The sequence below is a fragment of the Tupaia chinensis genome, unplaced genomic scaffold, assembly GCF_000334495.1.
Source record: "Tupaia chinensis unplaced genomic scaffold, TupChi_1.0 Scaffold000185_1, whole genome shotgun sequence".
Taxonomy (NCBI): Eukaryota; Metazoa; Chordata; class Mammalia; order Scandentia; family Tupaiidae; genus Tupaia; species Tupaia belangeri.
The window spans coordinates 1,598,560-1,618,864 of NW_006159660.1; the positions used below are offsets into that span (position 1 = coordinate 1,598,560).

Below are 20,305 nucleotides of genomic sequence, written 5' to 3' on the forward strand. Positions count from 1 at the left end.
AAGAGTCCTTCTGTGCCCAGCACAAACCCAGCACTTGGGAGCCACTCATTAAGTGTTGAGTGAATGCTGAATGGATGAATGAAACCTAAGGAAGTAGGCCAGTCTGAAGTACCATTAAAATCAAATGTATTTCTTGACTGAACACATCCTATAGTCCTTTACCATACTTCATGTACTTATAATCAGGGAATTCTCTATGCAAGACTCATATATAAGATCTTAGGTGATATTTCTGATAAGTTTAAAATAACAAGTACCATAGCTTCCATTAAACATTTAATATTTGACATCCAAATACTTGTGATTTTTAAAAGCCTTTCAAGTTAAGCACTAATGTGTCCCTTTAGGTAATCTAAGGTGAGTTTCAGTAATTTAGAGCAACTCCTAATATCATCTTCCACAGAAAGGGACTGATGAGGAAAATTTGCAGATGGCTTAAAATGATGAAATGTATTGGTTTTATGTACAGAGTTTGTAAAAAAAAAATACATAGGACAAATAATCTGTTTTGTGTATGGATATATCTAGTTTCTCAAATATCTTTCAGAATCAACTGATAAGATTTTAAAAGAATTTATTTATTTTAATTTTACCAGAGAGAGACACACCCGGGGTTGCAGGGGTGGATGAGAAAGCAAGCCACGAGATCTGGGACTCAAACTGTGGTTGGCCATGTGGGAGTGTCCAGCATCTCAACCACAACACCTGCTGGCCCCTAAGATCTAAAACTGAGTATTTTATAGATACTTGACTGCTACTTTTTTTTAATAAATATTTTACTTAACTAGTTAATTAATTAATTTTAATTTGACCAAAGAGAGAGAGAGAGTGAGAAAGCAAGCTGCCAGGTCTGGAACTTGAACCGTAGTCAATCACATGGGACTCCAGCACCCTTAACCCCCGCACCACCTGCCGGTCTCTTAAATGCTACTTTCACCCTATTTTAAAACACTCCTACAACACGCCCCATTTCGGTAAATTCAACACTTATCCTTTTAGTCTTGACTGAACACATCCTATAGTCCTTTACCATACTTCATGTACTTATAATCAGGGAATTCTCTATGCAAGACTCATATATAAGATCTTAGGTGATATTTCTGATAAGTTTAAAATAACAAGTACCATAGCTTCCATTAAACATTTAATATTTGACATCCAAATACTTGTGATTTTTAAAAGCCTTTCAAGTTAAGCACTAATGTGTCCCTTTAGGTAATCTAAGGTGAGTTTCAGTAATTTAGAGCAACTCCTAATATCATCTTCCACAGAAAGGGACTGATGAGGAAAATTTGCAGATGGCTTAAAATGATGAAATGTATTGGTTTTATGTACAGAGTTTGTAAAAAAAAAATACATAGGACAAATAATCTGTTTTGTGTATGGATATATCTAGTTTCTCAAATATCTTTCAGAATCAACTGATAAGATTTTAAAAGAATTTATTTATTTTAATTTTACCAGAGAGAGACACACCCGGGGTTGCAGGGGTGGATGAGAAAGCAAGCCACGAGATCTGGGACTCAAACTGTGGTTGGCCATGTGGGAGTGTCCAGCATCTCAACCACAACACCTGCTGGCCCCTAAGATCTAAAACTGAGTATTTTATAGATACTTGACTGCTACTTTTTTTTAATAAATATTTTACTTAACTAGTTAATTAATTAATTTTAATTTGACCAAAGAGAGAGAGAGAGTGAGAAAGCAAGCTGCCAGGTCTGGAACTTGAACCGTAGTCAATCACATGGGACTCCAGCACCCTTAACCACCGCACCACCTGCCGGTCTCTTAAATGCTACTTTCACCCTATTTTAAAACTCTCCTACAACACGCCCCATTTCGGTAAATTCAACACTTATCCTTTTAGTTCCTTGAGTCAGAAGTCTTGGCATCACCACTGATTCATCTCATTCTCTTATACCCTACAAGTGATCCGGAATCTGACTTCTGAATTTATCAAGAATTTGCCATTTGGGGGGCCAGATGATGATGCAGCAGTAAAATGTGTCATTCTGCAAGGCTGACCCACAAGAGAAAAGTTTCCGGTTCATATCCAGAGACTTCCCTGAGTACTGCAAGCATGCAGATGTCCATGTCCTGGGGGGGAGGGGTGGTTGCTGAGGCTGGTGGCGGATTGTATGTTAGAACCTTGTTGGGATGTCTCTCTGCCACATACACAGAAGAAATAAACTTAGGAAAAAGAACAAAGAATTTCCCACTATTTTTTTTTTCAATTTTGCCAGAGGGCACATTTACTCATGGAGGGAGAGACAGAGAGAGAGGTAAACCAAGAAAGCACCACCCCCACACCATGAGGAATGGTCATGTTGTAACCCCTTCTCCTCTCTCTCTTCCTCCTTTTTAGAACTTTGAGCATGCATGCACATGAACCCAAGATATCTCTCAACTCCCCAGGTCTGGGACCCAGTGGCACAGTTGGCCATGTGGGATTCAGCTACCTTAACTACCAGGCAATGGGCTGACCCCCTGCCACTTCTTAGTGCACTCACTGCCACCAACCTAGGCAAGCTGCCCCCACCTCCCCCATGGATCAAGGCTGTGGCCCCTCACTTTCCGCCCTCGTCTGCCCTTGCCTCCGTAAGGCCCAGATGATGTCACTTTCCATCCCATTCCAGATAAATGCTAAATCCTTAGAATGCCCAATCCTTCCCTGTAATTGCTGCTCTAACTCATTTTCTGCTCTTTTTTTTTTTTTTACCTCTCTGACTTCACTTTTACTTCAGAGTTTCTATATGTGTTGTTCTCTCTCCCTAGAAAACTCTTTCACCAGGTATTCATGGGACATACTGCCCAGGTCTTTCAGGTCTTCTCTCAAGTATAACTTCAGGGCCATCCTGCCACCTTATTTAAAAGTGCAGCCCCTCCTTCTTCTGTTGCTCCCTGGCTTCTTCCCTACCTAATTCTTGTGCACCATGCTTAGGGCTGCCACAAATACTGTATCTTGCATTTATTCACTTTGCTGTCTCCCCAGCCTGCCTTGACTAGAGAGCCAGTTACTCCCAGATGAGATGTTGCCTGGTTTGATTTCTCAACAAAATGGGACCCTATTTTTTAATGCCCCCACTAAATATTGTACATGTGTATCTACTCAAGAAAACAGTCAATTGGCAATGGTAAATGGTAATTGGTAAATGGTACAATTGCATTTGAGTTCTTACTTTCTCAAATGTAATGCTCATCCATGGCAGCTGAGCCAAAATCGGTTCCCTGAATTTAAGGAAACCATTAACTGTGTCTTCAGAAAATATGAATAAGATAAACACTAAAAGAATACGACACAGAATATTTCAGAGATTTTTGATTAAATGCATGGTCTACCTTCAAACACATAATTTAAAAGTTATAAAGTTTTTATACCAAATGATATAAATGCCCACTCTAAGTTTTGGCTCAGGATATACACTGAGGCAGGCATTCCCAAATTTTACATCTGAGTCACCTTCTCAATTTTTGCCATTTCTTCCAACCTCCTCTATAAATACTTACTTAATATATTTTTCTTAGACACTGACATTTTTACTTAATTAAAAAAAATGGAAAACTTCTGAGAAATGAAGAACCAGTAAAGAGTAAATAGATGTGAACACAATAGTAAGATTAAATAATAATAAATACAATAAAAAAGTAGGCTATCCTCCCATTTAAATATTAGTAATAGTGTCTTGCTAAAGATCACTGAACCTGCTCTTTCTTTGTTGTGATATTAGTATTGAAGGGACATTGAGACCTAGGAGTCCTTAAATCCAATTTTCTCACCAAAGGAGTGGAAAGACAATAAGGTAATTTCTTTCTAAGTGACCAATAATTATTGGTGACTTTTCTGAGTATCACATCCCACATACCCATGTGACCTAATCATGTTCCTGTGTGACAGACAACAAATCATACCTACAACAATGAACTACATTATAAACGTGCATTCCTCAGATTTCTGATTGTTCCCCACTTTCACCCCATAGATAGACTTCAGCAGTTATTCCTGATTTTGTTAACTCTGAAGAAAAGTAATAATATTTGCTGAATTTTACTAGAATACAAGCAGGAAATTTGAGCTAAAATATAATCAAATAAATCCTCTGACCAAATGTATAAATCTGCGAACTTTATTTTTTAAGAGCTTTGGTACTTTTAAAAATCTGTCCCACTTGCCTCTGATTCCTCTAGACATATATAAATGTTCTGCTAATAGTTTATGATCTCCAAGAACTTCATGATCCAAAGAAAGAGAAATTTTGATGAAAGAAATTCCTAGTCATTGAAAACAAAGAAAAAGCACTTCCCTGTCATTCTAGATTAGATCTCAAGGCCAGTCAGTTTTGAGTTTCAAATGACTAAAAATGTCAATGTTTTGTGGTGTTTTAAAATATGAGTCAATTTCCTATGATAAGAACTTAGATCCATTTATAATAGTTTCAGTGATTATAAAACAAATATATTTCACTGGAGAGAAAGTGGCTTTTGTACTTGATTTTTGTACAGTGCCACTCATTGAAGCAGCTTAATTATAAATGTTAATAATCATCTCAAGTGAAGTCCAAGTACAAAGTGTGTCTTCTAGTTACTTATCATGTAAGTCATCTTGTTACCATCAGGTGGCCAAGAAAATGAGTTGGGAAACATACTGAGTTTTGTATAATTAATCACAGCAAGCACATGTTCTTGAAATTCCATATTTTGAAAGTAAATGCCAGCCAGCGTCACTATCACCACTATGGAAATATCACCATTAAAACTTCGGACAATAATATTCTTTAACATCTTCTACTTTTTATTGTATAAGGAAAGACATATTTATTATAGAAAATTTGAGGAAGAAGAAAACAGTAAAGAAGAAAGTTAAAGTCACCCATAATTCTACCATTCAGAAATACCATTTTACTCAGAAATAACATTATTATCTTTTGTCTTTGCAGTTTTATGTTCTAAGGAATTCTTCACTCAGAAATACCATTATTAAGATCATTTGTCTTTGCAGACTTATATTCTAAGGAGTGCTCTTTGGAGAGTTTCTTTTTTCTTTTCTTTTCTTTTTCTTTTTCTTTTTTTTTTTTTTTTTGCTATAGAGCATGTGTACTCACCAGAAAAACAGAGAGAGAGAGAGACAAGAGACAGAAAGTGAGAAATCATCCCCCCGGGGGATGGCCACACCACAATCCCTTCTTCTCCATTCTCCTCTCAGGATCTTGGGCACGCATGCACATGCGCCCGAGAGGAGTTTAAGCGACCAGGTCTGGGATTTGAACCATGGTCGACTACATGGGAGTCCAGCAACATAGCCATTATGCCAACTGCTGGTCCCAGGAGTGCTTCTCTTATACTATGGCAGTTATACTGTATTTTGAGTAATCTGTATATTATATACGTGTATGTATAATATTGTTGTGATAATACACTGTAAGGTATTTAATTTAGCCTTTTTTTCCTGTTGGTAGACATGCCTTATATTCCCTGATTTATGCAATCACAGGAATATTATAGTAATTACTTGTTTTTAGGCATATGTTTACAGAATAAGTAACAGCTGTAAGGCTAATATAGAGGAGTCAAAAGACTCAAACACACAGAGGATCAGGATGGGTGCTTAAAGAACAACAATGATAAAAAACCTTTCAAGATAACATTTTCTTTTTTGGCCCACCCACAGTGGTGAGTGTTAATAAGACACTTTGCTCTACAATCTGGGAGGCATGGATGTGAATGTCAGTCATACATAAAGGCTGGTCACAGTGGCACATACCAACAGTCCCACCTGGAAGGTTGGAGCAAGACGAATATGACATGAAAACACTGTCTTAAAAAAAAGTTACTATTACCTTTGTAACAAAACATTAAAATTATTCAGATAATTTTATAGTCGGTTGATTAGTGTTATGCAATAAATCTAGTAATAATATTAGGTTGTTGGGAAAGTTAGGACATATTTTTCTCTGTTTTTCTATGCAAAAATGCATCATGAATTTCCTGACAACCCAATATGTTTCTACTAGAATTAAATTAACTTTTATATTTTTTTACAGTTTGGAATGCTGTCAGCAATAGAATTGAGTTGACAGAGGAAATATCTGTAGGATATGAATGTTGGCAAATGACTTTAAAACATTTAAAAATGTAGAATACATATCAAGTTAGATTTAATAGTTTGGAACTCAATCTATTCTGGTTTGCACTTGTACACAAGATACAAAAATAAAACTAGAAGTCATAGAAAGTATGCTATCATTGTCTCCTGCCCACTTCCACCTCATTACTCAGCTCCATGCTTTTACAAAGTTCATTGTGTGGCTTAAAAGCTGTTTAGACTACTGGTTAATAATAGGTCAGGCTAGTTCAAGCTTAAGTAACCCAAATCTCGAAACCTCAGTGCTAAACTACAAATTTTGTTTCTTTCTTACTTATACTTTTATGTCCATCACAAGGGATATTCAGATCTGATTCCTTCAGCCTTCACTCCAGGACTCAGACTGAAGGAGCAGCCTACCCATTCCCTAACACCCCAAACCCCTACCCACTGCCAGTTAGAGATAGACAGATAGAGAGACAGGGCTTCCAATATGGTCTCAGTGCTACAATCCACTCCACCCTCAACCAGCCCTGGATTAGGGGCACACAGGTACTTGGAGTACTCAGGGACATCTCTGGATACAAACCTGGAATTTCTTATGTAGGTCAGCCTTGCAGAGCACTGCATTTTCACCACTGTGCTGCCACCTGGACCCCCCACCATTCTACTTTCTGTCCCTATGAATTTGTGTGTTTTTGTAACAACAATTTGTGTGTTTTAGATGATTGCCATTGGGTGAGTTTCACACTGTAGTCCGCCATATTACATTCTTCTCCTGGGATTTGGGGCATGCACACATGTGTGCCTAGCGTGAATTTCAAGTCACTGGGTCCAGGACTTGTACAGTAGTCAGCCATGTGAGAGTCTAGCATCCCATTCACCGTGCCACCTGCTGGCCCCTGTCCCTATGAATTTAACTACTCTAGATATCTCATACAAGTGGGAACATGTACTATTTATCTTTTGTGACTGGCTTATTTCACTTAGCATGATGTTTGCAAGGCTTGCCCATGTTATAGCATGTGTCAGAAGTTCAGTCCTTTTTAAGGAGGAATGACATTTATTTATATTTATATATATATATGTACATATGTATATAATGACAATTATATATATGTATACACACATGTGTGTGTACACATATATATATATAATTATGTATATAAAATTGGGTTGTTTCCACCTTTTGATGGTTGTAAATGATGCTGCTATGAGTATACCATCTTATTTTTAAACTTGAGTTCCTATCACCTATGTACAGAAATGAGCATCATTATAATGCAAAGGAATAAGGATTATATAAATCATACAAAAGTACATTCTACCATACCTAAGAAATTACAGATGTTCACTAAGGATCGATTACTAAGAATGATAGAATTCAAAACATGGAAGAGAGTTTATCTACTCCAGAATTTCCCAGATGGTGTTATTCTTACCAGTGGTAATAAGAGATGATTTTAAGGTACTTCACAAGCATATTTAAGATTTTAATTTTTTTTAATTTTTAAGCCCATTTTTAGTTAATGTAAAATTTTTTATTTATTTTAGAAAGTACCAAAATGTAACTGTCATATCCAGCACATTACTGTACAAATATTATTGTTTGGTATGAGGCAAAAGCAGTTTACATTTTGAAAACACAGAGCCAATTAAAAAAAAATACAAAAATGGCAAAAATAGTCCATGACTACCTGATACTTGACAATCACCCCCATTATTCAAAATGAGAAATCAGACCCAGGACATTTTATTATTTCTTCCTTTCCCTTTTCCTTTATTTTTTTTTCTTTTTGCCATTTCAAAAGGTATTCATTTGAGGCTGAATTCACGAAATTCTTCTGCTTTCGGACTCAGAGAAGATTAAACTCTAGTTCGATCTGTGGCCATTTCTTCTGCAAGTCCAGTATAGAGATAGGTGGTTCCACCAACATTACTCACACTTTCTATTATATCGAAACACATCATGGAGGACTGTGTTACCACTGCCCCACTGTGGCTGACCCATGCTTGTCCTTTACAGTGCTATTGGGCCACAGAGAATCATAGATATTGGGAAGATTCTCTCACAATTATATTTGTATATCATTTCAAGTGAGCAGCCAAACATAACCCCCAGTATTTCAACCTAAATATATTTATGTACATATACAGCACTGCAGTTTAGACAATCTTAACTGACCTAAACTTATTGTTAATTTTAAAGGCAACAGAATAGTATTAAAGGGAAGACAATAAGCAAAAGAATCTCCAGGGAGCACAGGCTTGTTTGGTATCATTAGTCACATGAATGTATCTGAGAGCTCTTCCCATCTGTAAGACCAGCTGTATTTCCCTCAAGGCAAGAGTCAATGATGTTTAGAAATTTCTCTGGATAACCAATCCTTTATATCATTTTCCCATTACAAATTCAGCTAGCCAAACACATTTTGTGGTTAAATCCACAAATACAACATATTCTAGCACTGTTTTGGGTAATTGTGATGCAGTTGCCAAATGAATAATATTATGTTTGCTGTTTTGTGACTGACAAGAAATTGAATTTTCTGTGTACTGTGTTGCTATTGACAAATGTTCCTAACTACCACCCTGTCACCAGGATGAGTTTTCTATCCAGTGTTCATGAGAGGGAACTAAACTATGAATCCAAGTTTATAAATCTCAGAGAGTTTCATTAATTCTCTAATGGAATTCTCATTAACTTTTTAGTGTCTTGCCTTGTTTTTTTTCTGAAAAATTGATTTAAACTTGGACGACAAAGACTTTAAAATATGGACTCTCTCTTGCAATTTTTCATATATGTAGCTACAACTAAATGAGAATAAATCTAAGTAATTCTTATTTTTTATTGCCTCTCATTTTGCCCATCTCATCATACAAGGCTGGCTTAAAAATCATCCACACTTCATTTCATGCAATTTTAATCTGTTCAATTGGCATTTCTCTCAAGTAAGTCTGCCTTTTTTGGCTCATCAATCAGTGTCCCTCTAGTGGTGGATAAAGGAATTTCCTTCTCTCCACTAGCAACACGTTTCCCAGGAGACTACAGCAATGACCGAGAGATACCTTAAAATATATGACGAATATGATAAAAAGAACTATCTCACAATTTAATTAAAATGCCTTTTAATATATAAATTTAGCTACTCTGTTTTTTTTTTGTTATTTCATCTATACACCAGACGTTACCAAAAAGATACTAAAGTACTTTAACATGCTGAGTCGTTTATCTGCTTCATGTAAACTATCACTCCATGCTTAAGTCTGTTTTAATTTCTCATTTTGTATTTCAAGCTCCCAGTCAGCCACCGGGAAATGTTGTTTGGAATGCTACAGAAACTAAAGTGTTACTTAATTGGGAGCAAGTTAAAGCCATGGAGAATGAATCAGAAGTAACAGGATATAAAGTAAGTTGTATCTTTTGCAATGCTTTATTTTTCCTGCTTTCAGAAGTACTTTCCAAGGCAATCTATATTTCAATTATTTTTTTTCTAAATGTTGATGATGACTTCTGTAATTTAATTTTCACATAGATAACAAATTTTTCATAAAAAGGGTATTTTCCCAAAATGTCTGATTCGTTAAACAGAGGTACCTGATATAATTTTGTTCAGATGGAAATTTTGGACACATTGTAAACTGTGTGTTAATTTTAATGTTTGCTAATTCTTATGTTTACTTATATAGTACTTAAAAAACAACTAAGATTGTTTGGCACTGATTTCTTGGCCAGGCATTCAAAATTCGTGCAGTACGCATGCCGTATCTCTTCAGCCCCACAGATATCCAATCCAGCTGAGCTCCTCCATGGGAGAACTTCACTCTTCACCCACCTCCTTGATTTTGAGAACCTCATGATTCTACTATGCACTACTCCCTAATCTAAGACCTATATGAACCTAATTTATATTCTAGTGGTATAAAAAGATAAGCAAAATAAGGTAATATGAGAGTGACAAGTTCTATAAAGGGAAGTGGGCAGTTTAAAAAGTACATTTGTTCATTCATTTTAGGTTTTCTATAGGACTAGCAGTCAAAATAATATGCAAGTGCTGAATACAAATAAAACTTCAGCTGAACTTTTGCTGCCTATTAAAGAGGACTATATCATTGAGGTGAAGGCTACAACGGATGGAGGAGATGGGACCAGCAGTGAACAGATCAGGATTCCAAGAATAACCAGTAAGTTGGTTGAAATCATTATCTCTTTATTTACATCAGTGCTGTTAGCCCCGACAGTGCCTCAACTATCAAAGCCAAGAGATGGTCCCCAAAAGATACCTTTTATAGAAAAATTTGTATCTATTTCAAAGGAGGTACATACTAACATTTTCTTTCAAAATCCAAAGGAAACCTATTTTACTGTCCAGTTAAGGGAAACAGACTTTGGCATACATATTTTATCAGTGACAATGGTAGAAGAAATTTTACCTTTACTTTTAAATCCCACATCTGGAATTCTCAGCCTCAATTTAAGTCTAGTGGAGCCCATCTGTCTTCATATTTTATTATGTACTTCTTAGTGGAATAAATAACTGTCTTCCTTGTTTCCATTCATTGAGCTCAGCCTAGTCTATAATACTGGTCAATCAAGACTGAAACTTTTGTCTTTAATCTTGGACTGACAATTATAGAAAAAAACAAAATATAATGATTGGAGGAATTTAATTTTTCTGTGAAATCATTATGACTGACATACTTAAGACTAAAAAAAATAAAAACTACGATATACTAAGAAAAAAGAAATGACTTATCTCAGAAATGAGTTCTATAAAAACCATTCTGAACTACAGACACTTCTAAAACTGTGTACTTCAGTAAACCAAAATGAGGAATTAACTTCAGCTTATTATTATTATTTATGTTTTAAAGTAATTAGCAAATGCTTCTTATTCTCCGAATAATGCCAGGTATAGAGTCAGTGTTGCAATGTGGATGGGTTTGGTACTGTTTTTAAAAAGTACGTTCTTATGCTTCTGCAGGGACGGACACTATTTTAGCATTTTAGGGCTGCTGAGTCAAAAGTAGCCTTTTCATCTGACATCTGCTATCTTGCTGAGTTTGCATAGACTAGTGTATGCACAAGGCCAGCTTTGTGAAAATGGAGTTTTTAGTACTTGCTTTTTAAGGATGGTCTCTTATATTATGCATAATAATTTACCTAGAAATACATAAAATAGAAATAAGCACAGATTTTTCAAACCCTCATCCAATGAAGCTTTCCTTAAATCAAACCATTGAATTATTGCAAAATTGTCCGTGTTCAAGTATAATGGTTTCAAAATAATTAAGTTGTTTTTCCAATTTCAATTAAACTTAAATAATACTAAATGAACAAAGCCTAGAATCATTTAAGAAAACTTAAACACATCAATGTTTTGTAGATACTCTTGGCAACTGGTACATACTATATGGAAAGATAAAATGAGGACTAATAACTCATGGCTCCCACATTAGTCTCATGGCATGATTTGATTTTGATAAGAGAGAGACATAGCTTTTACCCCATTTCTTAGTCCTATGCTGCTATAATAAAACGCCACAAACTGGAAATATGATAAACAAGACAGTTCGAGAGGCCAGGAAGTTCAAGATCAAGACACAACAGATTCAGTATCACCTCTCAAAGGCCCTGCAGTTCCTAATACTATTTAGGATTAGAATTTCAACATAGGAATGGGGGACAGCATTCAGTCTCTAGCACCCAGATTATATATTGGTACAATCCTTATTAATGAGCTGTATGTCATCTTTGACAGATATGGATGCAAGAGGATCAACGTCAGCCATCTTTAACCTTCACCCTATGTCAAGTTATATTCCTATAGTATTGTTCTTTATTGTAAATGCCCTGTGGTGTTAGTAGCTCTTTTTTATTACTTACTGGAAAGTTAATTGGTTACCAAAAAAAAAAAAGTGCTTTCATGAAATGCAGTGATTATGCATGTTCTTTTTTCAACTCTGTATTTTTAACTTTCTACTTCACTATAGCTAAAATATAAATATAATAAAACAGTAAATCCTTTTAGAGGACTCAGAAATGCCTTAATATTTACTTGATATACCAAAGGAATTTACATATTACATACTTCAGACTTTTGATATAAATGTTAAGCTATGAGTTTAAGCACTGCCTTTGGATAGACTCACACTCCAATGTGTATATACACACACATACACAAACACACAATTTTTTTTGTTACATTGGAAAACGTTTTTATTTAAATCACATGCTGATTTCCCATCACAGCAGCATTATTTGTTAGTCTTAATCAGTATCATTTAACAATGTTGATTAAATCACCTCAGGTGAAAAATAGATTTTAAAAATTATTCTGTCAGAAAGGAGTAGCATGTGATTCCAAAGACTATAGTTGGAAAATGTTACTCTATAGTTGGAAGATTGATCTTGGGCCAGTACTACTGAATGTTTGTGAAGACTTTAGAAATCACTTTACTTTCTACACCTCTAAATTATTCTTCTACAGAACATGATCTGATCTGACTCTGCCCTATGAATTACCTGTTAAAATTGAAGAAGAAAATTGGGAAAGAAATGCTTCTTAACCCCAAATGTAACGAACCTGTGCAAAATGTTACCATGAATTTCCTTAAGTATATAAAAGGCATAAGAATCAGCTGCATTTTTCCACAACTGCATTCTATACTTTAGGTAATGCTTCTGTTTTATTCAATGGTATAAAATTGAAAATAACCATATTTTAACCTTTCAAATGATTGAAACAAAATATTAAAAGGAATTATTTCCTTCATACCTATGAACAAGTTTTCAGAATTTATTAAAATCTGATGGAGAAAATCAGGAATGACCTGAATCTCAATCCAAATATCCACACAATCCTCCATTTCTAATATTTCATGTCATTAAGAGACCCTTTCATTTTTGAACAGTGGAGCTGCTATTTTAATGAAATCCCACCATCTATTGAGTGAGTCTGGCAGGCTTTTTAGTTCCTGAGCTGAATTTGTAATAGAACCATGGAGATGCTGCTGACTTTGATATGTATGACTCCGTCTTTCAATATGTGGTTTTCAAAGGATTGGTGAAGACATGATTTCATAGCTATATGTAAAGAATATATGAAAATTGGCTGATTGTGTTCAACATTGCAAAATCAATTTTTTAGCTTCTTTCCTACCAATTTCACATTTTGTTAGAACTTGTTCATATTTCCAAAGATATTAGAACTTGAAACCAATAGTTCAGATATCAAGAAATATTAAAAATTAGCAAAAATCAGATAGCCCCATGAAACACTACTTTACACTTGGAGATTGCATTTAAGATAAAGTCATTACATACAGAGAGAAGAATATTTATAACTTTCTCTGTGGGGTCTGTATATACTGTATATATGTAGGAAAAATCTGAATGACTAATAGATTTCATATGACCATTGTTATTTCCAGTCAAAAAGTGGGGCAACACTTTCTCCAATGACCTGTATTTTATGGTAAATATAATGGGGTTGTACCTTTTTATTATTTAGTTATTCCTATAATATGCTCCTATACTTTTCATTTTCAAGATGATTATTGTTTTACATCATTTCTAACTATATATCTCCATGAGATATGCATTTTGTTTCATATTGAAAAGTATAAAATTTATCTTTAAATTCTTGTGTGTGTATCCTATGGTTATCTGTATGTATTATTTTCTATTATTCTAATAAAATTTATAACAATCAAGTGTTCATGCTTTATTAATTGTGGTCTGGTCAAAGAACATTAGGAGAAAACAGGAGGACACAATAATAGTTATGCTGACTAGTTCCTATATTTTTTAGCCAGCATTTACCTATTTAGCTGCTCCACCTTTTAGTAAGATGTTTTTAAAATTGTTTTTATACTGTACTGATTCAGTAAAATTGGCAATTTGAGACAATTATCTCTATATTAAAGATATTTCAAATATGGGGGGAATTCAGGAAGAATGGAGAAGCAGAGAATTTGTTTTATGGAATTATGATACCTAATTTCTTTAGACTATTTGGTTGGTAATGGCTACTTCCATACTTTTTATAAATATTTTCTTAAAGTTAATGTCTACTTATCAAGTTCTCTTTATTCATTTTTTTTTAAGATTGATACTAGAGATTCTTCATCAGTATCTCTAAATCTGTTGTATTTTATTTCAAGAGGACTTAAGAGTTTAATCTCTGTAGATCTCAGGAGTTATAATCAAACTGCCTGGGTTAGAATCCCCTTTTACTATGTCCCATAGCGAACATGTACTCGCCCAAGACAGAGAAAGGGAAAGGGAGAAACCACCCCCAATGGGAGATGGCCACACTATAATCCCTTCCCCATTCTCCTCTTGGGATTTTTGGGAATGCATGCACATGTGTTTTTTTAAGCTGGTAGGTGCAGGACTCCAAGTGCACAGTAGGTGATGTGGGATCCAGCTGCCTTAACCTACATACCACTTGCTTGTCCTAAATCATCAAGTTCTTCCTAGACTTTCTTGTGGATAGCAACATTGAGAGACTGGCTTTTAAATAATCCTTGGTAGAGAACATATTCTGAGTATTTGAAAAATATACTAGAAAAAAATTAATTCTTAAATCATGAATAGTTTTAAATGTTGACATAAAAGAAGAGTTTGACTAGTAATTCAACCAGGCAGTAGAATTAGATGGAAAAAGCTATGTGCAGGGGTTATGTCTGTGTGAGATTTTCAATTTTAATAAAGTTGCAATGGCTATAATGGTATACCCTAATACAGAAAAAGGTCCTGAAGATTATGCAGAAATACATTAAATCACCAAAACACTTTTTATGTCCTCTCTACTGAAGCTGGAACTAATTGAGATGACAAAATCAGGAGGTAAGCTTTGAGTCATACTACCTTGATCCGAATAATAGCTTCATCAGTTTCTGCCCATGTGATCTTAGTCAAGTTCCATAGCTTCTTCAAGCCTCAGTTTTCCTATCAACAGAATGGGGACCACAGTAGTAATATTCTCATAAAGTTGTCAGATCTTCAGTGAATATAAATCCTTCTGTGCTGACATCTCTTTTGTGAGCTGAAGTTGCTGGTGTTCCCCACTTCAAGGGCTGTGAGTTAGTAAATGAAATGATGTGTGTATGTACATTTAGAGCTATGCTTTTATCATCATTTTTCCCAGCAGTAGGTAAATATATAATGTTGGAAGACAAAAAGACATCCTCTGCAGGTGGTTTTGCTTTCTAATATTTTTAGAGCTCTACTTTAATCTTCTACTGAGAAGAAAGCTATGATTCCAAGAGTTCCTATAAGAAAGGGTAAAGCAGGGACCAGCAGGTGGCGTGGTGGTGAAGGTGCTAGGCACTCTCACATGGCCAACCACAGTTCAAGTCCTGGACCTGGTGGCTTGCTTGCGCTCTCTCTCTCTCTCTCTCTCTCCCTCTCTCTCCCCCCCCCAAAAAAATAAAATAAATGACTGAATAAATAAAAATAAATAATTAAAAAAACAAGAAAGGGTAAAGCAATTCTAGGATTGGGCTTTTTTCATAAAAATATATATCAACATTGTCAAATAAAATATGCTTACTCTTTATATACTAGATTCTGAGTTAAGCATTTTACGTTCACTAAATCTTCACAATAATCTTAGTTTGGGTCTATTATCAAGCCCAGTTTACAGATGAGGAAACAGAGGATCAGAAAGATCAAGTGAATTGCACAGTCATCCTAGTGAGGACAAGGTAGAATGGGATTCTAACCAGACAGCTTGGTTGCAACTCATGAGTTCTACCCAAGATTAAACTCTTAATCCCTCTTGAAATAAAATACATCAGATTTAGAGATTCTGACTAAGCGTGTCTAGTTTCAGTTTATAGTATACTTTGTTCTGCCTCTTACTAATCAAAATTCAAATTGAGGAACAGAAACCTTAAGAATCCTTTTAGCAATTACAAATTTCTATGTTCTCTAATTCTTACCTGGAAATCTATCCTAGCTAAAACTGATTCAGATCCAGAATAAATTATTTTTAAAAGTTTGATTTTCATTAGACATTTTCTTTCAAAAGTTTTGAAGATAGTTTGTATTGATTTTCAATAATTTCACCATTTTCAATGAAAACCAGCATAAGTTCAGTGATATAAATAAAATGCAAAATAAGATGTTATGAGTCATATTTTTCCAGTTAAAATCCCCCATCAATCATTTCATTCTTACAATGTCAGCTTTTTAGAAAATTTAAAATTTGATATTTTTTCTAAATTATTTTACCCTTCTCAAACATGAAAACTGCACTGATATACATTATAATTTGGATACATTTAGGTAATTTTTTTCTTATTATTTTATTTTTTAAGATTTTTGTCATAGGGCATATGCACTCACCTGAGAGAAACAGAGAGGAAAAGTGAGAAATCACACCCCCCAGAGGAGATGGCCACACCACAGTCCCCTCTCTTCTATTCTCCTCCTGGGGTTTTGGATGTGCATGCACACATGCCTTGCACGATTTTCAAGCTGCAGGGTCTGAGATGAGCTGTGGTCAGTCATATGGGAGTCTAGCCACTTTAACCACCATGCCACCTGCTCACCCCCACACTTCAGTAAATATTAGAGGTAAAAATAAACCCACAACAGAAATTTTAAAATTAACATTTATAAATTTTACCATTCTTTTGTGAGAAACTAGGTAAACAGATTGAAATACATTCATAGAAATCATTAGGTATTTCTTCTGTTTTACTTGAACTCAGTGCCCTAATTTTAACAAATTTTACTTTGCATGTAGGTGATAATTACCTCTTGAACTTTCATGAAGAATTAAGAGATAATTAAACTTGTAAGAAAATATTATTTCTGTTATTTGTCAGTTTTCATTCTTATTCTTTACCCCTAACTCTGCCTATTGAAATTATCTTGGGACCTGAGATTTTCTCTAGCTCAGTACTTATGAAAATTCAGGAAAACACACACACACACACACACACACACACACATAAATTATAAGCATGGCAAATTAGCAGTTTTACTTTGGTATCAGACTGTAAAATGTGGCAGACACAAAGCTAATGATTTTAAAATACAGATTCGCTACAGGAAGTCAAATGCCTAGTCAATGCAATTGTTACTGGCATCCCCAAAGCACTCAGACCAGAATGGCTTCCTGTCTAGGGCTAAACTTAAACTTGAAATGCTCCCTGAGATCATCATCCCTAGCACAGTGCTCTCATTGTTCAGGGCTTATTTTCCTATGCTCAGTGTATATTTGTTGAATTAAAGGAGTGACCTCACCAATTCCTCTGTTCTAGCTTGTCTGCTTAATTTGTGCTGCCCCTGGAAGTTATAAAATATACAATTTATTTGAAGTAATTAATAGAGCAACTATATTAAGAAAGTTACCAATTTTATGAAGCAGCAGCAGTATAGCTTAATTGTTAAGGACTGTTCCCTGTCATAGTTCTGGTTGGAATCCTAGTCATGTCTGTAAATAACAGTGTAACTTTGAGCAAAAGACAAAGAATCTTCATCTCTTAAAGGGGAACAGTGGGGACCAGATGGTAAAATAGTGGTAATGCAAGTGGACCTACATGGGAGAGGTCCTGGGTTTATATCTTTGGACCTCCCTGGGCATGCTGGTTTGCATGTACCCATGACCCGGATTGGGTTGCATTGGATTGGAGGTGGATTGTAGCATGAAGATTCTGTTAAGGTTGCCCCCCCTCACACATATCTATTTATCTCAGAACAAATCAACTTTAAAAAATTATTCTAAAAGAAATGAATAAAAATGAAAAATGAGAAGACTTACTTTAGCAGATTGCCATAGAAGTTATAGGGTATTATTGCTGAATAATTTTATCATTTTTTGGTTCATGAGTACTCAATAGCATTGTCTAATAAGTTAATAATATTATTCTGCTTTAACTTCCGAATCATTATTTAAAGGTCAGTTGTCAGATGCACATAATAACAGTGTCTATCTCAAAGAATCATTCATTCGCTCATTAAAGACTGCTGGACAAATCAATGGTCTTGAGACTAGAGATACAACCCAAGAGCTCTCTCCCTTTAGCAACCTTACATTTAAGTAATAAAAAAGTATGAGTGGGGCCTAGAGCAAAATTTAAGGATGAAAAATATATTAGGCTATATGCTCAAGTAGTGAGAGTGGACAAATTATGATGCTTTTAACACAATGCTGGGCACATAAAGAGCTCAGCATCTACTGGCTATGATCCTTATTCTCTTAAAACAGAACCCAAATAGCCAACATATTGCTCATAGGGTGGTCACAAGTGGAAGTCAGCAATATTAATCAGAAAGATATCATTCAGAAAGACACTTAATCAAAGATTAAAAATTTTATTCTTCAGGAGTACTTCTACCTTTAAGTAAATAAAGTCTGTGACCTGATATTGATAGGTTCCTCATGAATTATAGTAACTGAGTTGAAACAAGAGTTGTTGGCCAGGCAGGATTAGTCTAGACTACAGCTAAATTCTGGACACTGGTCTGAAGAGCCTGAGAGACTAAGAAAGTTTAGCAGGGTCTAGGTACAAAGAAATATGTAGAGTAAAAGGATTTAGTTTCCAGAACACACATGAAAAGTAGGCAGTGGACCAGACAGTGGTGTAACAGTAGGATGTAGCATGAGCGGGGGAGGAGGGGAGTGGAGCAGTTCTGGTTTGTGCTTAGAGACCTCCCTGAATGTACTAGGCATATGCATGTCTGTGATCCAGGGCTAGCTGAGGCTGGGGATGGATTACACCATCAGGACCATACTGGGGGCTCTGTGTCTCTGTCTCTTTCACTTACAAAAATATATATAAAAGCATTTATTTTAAAAAGTGCCAAATAGAAGCCCACTTGAAGAGAATACTGTTTTTGTGTTCTTACCTAGGATAGGTTACTTCAAACTAGATGACTACCTGTATATGCAGACTGGGTTCTGTTGGGACTGGAAGTTTCAAGGGATCTCAGGTTATTGCTACGATATGAAATAAAGCCATCGCCCTTCAGAAATTAAACATATTTGTTCCTATGTAACTTCAGCCTTGCAGTAGGAAAGAAACTCAGTCTTTCAGTTCCCTCTTCTGTAAGAGAAGATGCTAAGGAATGCAGAATGAATGGAGGATTGTGGAGAGGGATCTCACTGCCTCATTCTACAGCTGAGGAGATTTATTTCATAGTAATGAAATAATCTTAAGAGGGCAAGAACAGGGGGAACAGCAGTTAGTGTAATGGTTATGTCACTGGACTTCCACATGGTCGACCGTGGTTCTTATCCTGGACCCGGTGGCTTAAAACTCACGCCCGGCACATGTGCGTGCATGCCCAAGATCCCGAGAGGAGAATGGAGGAGAAGGGATTGCAGCGTGGCCATCCCCTCTGGGGGTTGATTTCTCGCTTTCTGTCTCTCTGTCTCTCTCTGTCTTTCTGGCGAGTGCACGCGCCCTATGGCAAAAACCCCTCCAAAAAAAAAGAAGGCAAGAACAATGGATATGGGCCAAGATTTTAGACTGAAGAAAAAGCAATGGGAAGAGTAAACAATAGGTGTATTTTCCAACATAATAATGACAGAAAATATTTTCCTCACTTCCATTGACATTTACCTTTCATAGAAAAGTCATTCAACGAGAATTTTCTTTGAAATGATACCTCCTCATACTTCTACATAGGAGACTTGCTAAGTCCTGCTGAGAGCATTCTGTTGACAACCCCAGCACCATTGTGAAGGCAGTCGGCAGGCTACAGGTGTTTCTGATGGTGGAGTTCCAGCTGCTAAGTAGAGATGTTGGAACTTAGAAGGGTCCCAAGCAACTGGACTTGACTTGCTGCTGCAGATGGAAGCTTGCCTAAGGGAAGATTTCCCAGATCGGAGCAACATATTGGTGGGAAGGAAATTATGCAGAGCTGTGAGCTCAACAATCTAGCCTTGGTAGTTACACGTAAATTGTATTTTAGAAACGATGAGAGAACCAAGTTTGGGAACTTATTAAGCTTATGTGATTTGGAATCAGAAAACCAGCAAATCCTGGGTCTGTCACTCAGTTGGTTAGGAATTCAGAGCAAGTTATGTAACCACTCTAAATTTCTTTCCTCACTATAAAATGAAGATGAAAAGTGCCTATCTCTTTTGTGCAATAATGAAAAATAACACGTATAAGTGGTTATCACAACACCTGAAGAATTAAGCCCTAAATACCCCATGCGCATGACTAATTTCTACTTTTCTCCTATCCAGAATCTTCTAG

General features: G+C 35.7%; 1 protein-coding gene across 1 annotated transcript in view; it reads left to right on the forward strand.

Moving 5' to 3' along the window:
• CNTN3 (contactin 3) overlaps positions 1-11,945 on the forward strand; it is a 304,699-nt gene extending 292,754 nt beyond the window's left edge. The window contains exons 20-22 of the mRNA XM_027771124.1: positions 9,377-9,489; positions 10,096-10,264; positions 11,842-11,945. Of these exons, the coding sequence (XP_027626925.1) occupies positions 9,377-9,489; positions 10,096-10,264; positions 11,842-11,945 (386 nt within the window). The remainder of the gene's footprint in view (positions 1-9,376; positions 9,490-10,095; positions 10,265-11,841) is intronic.
• The last annotated feature ends 8,360 nt before the right edge of the window (positions 11,946-20,305 follow it).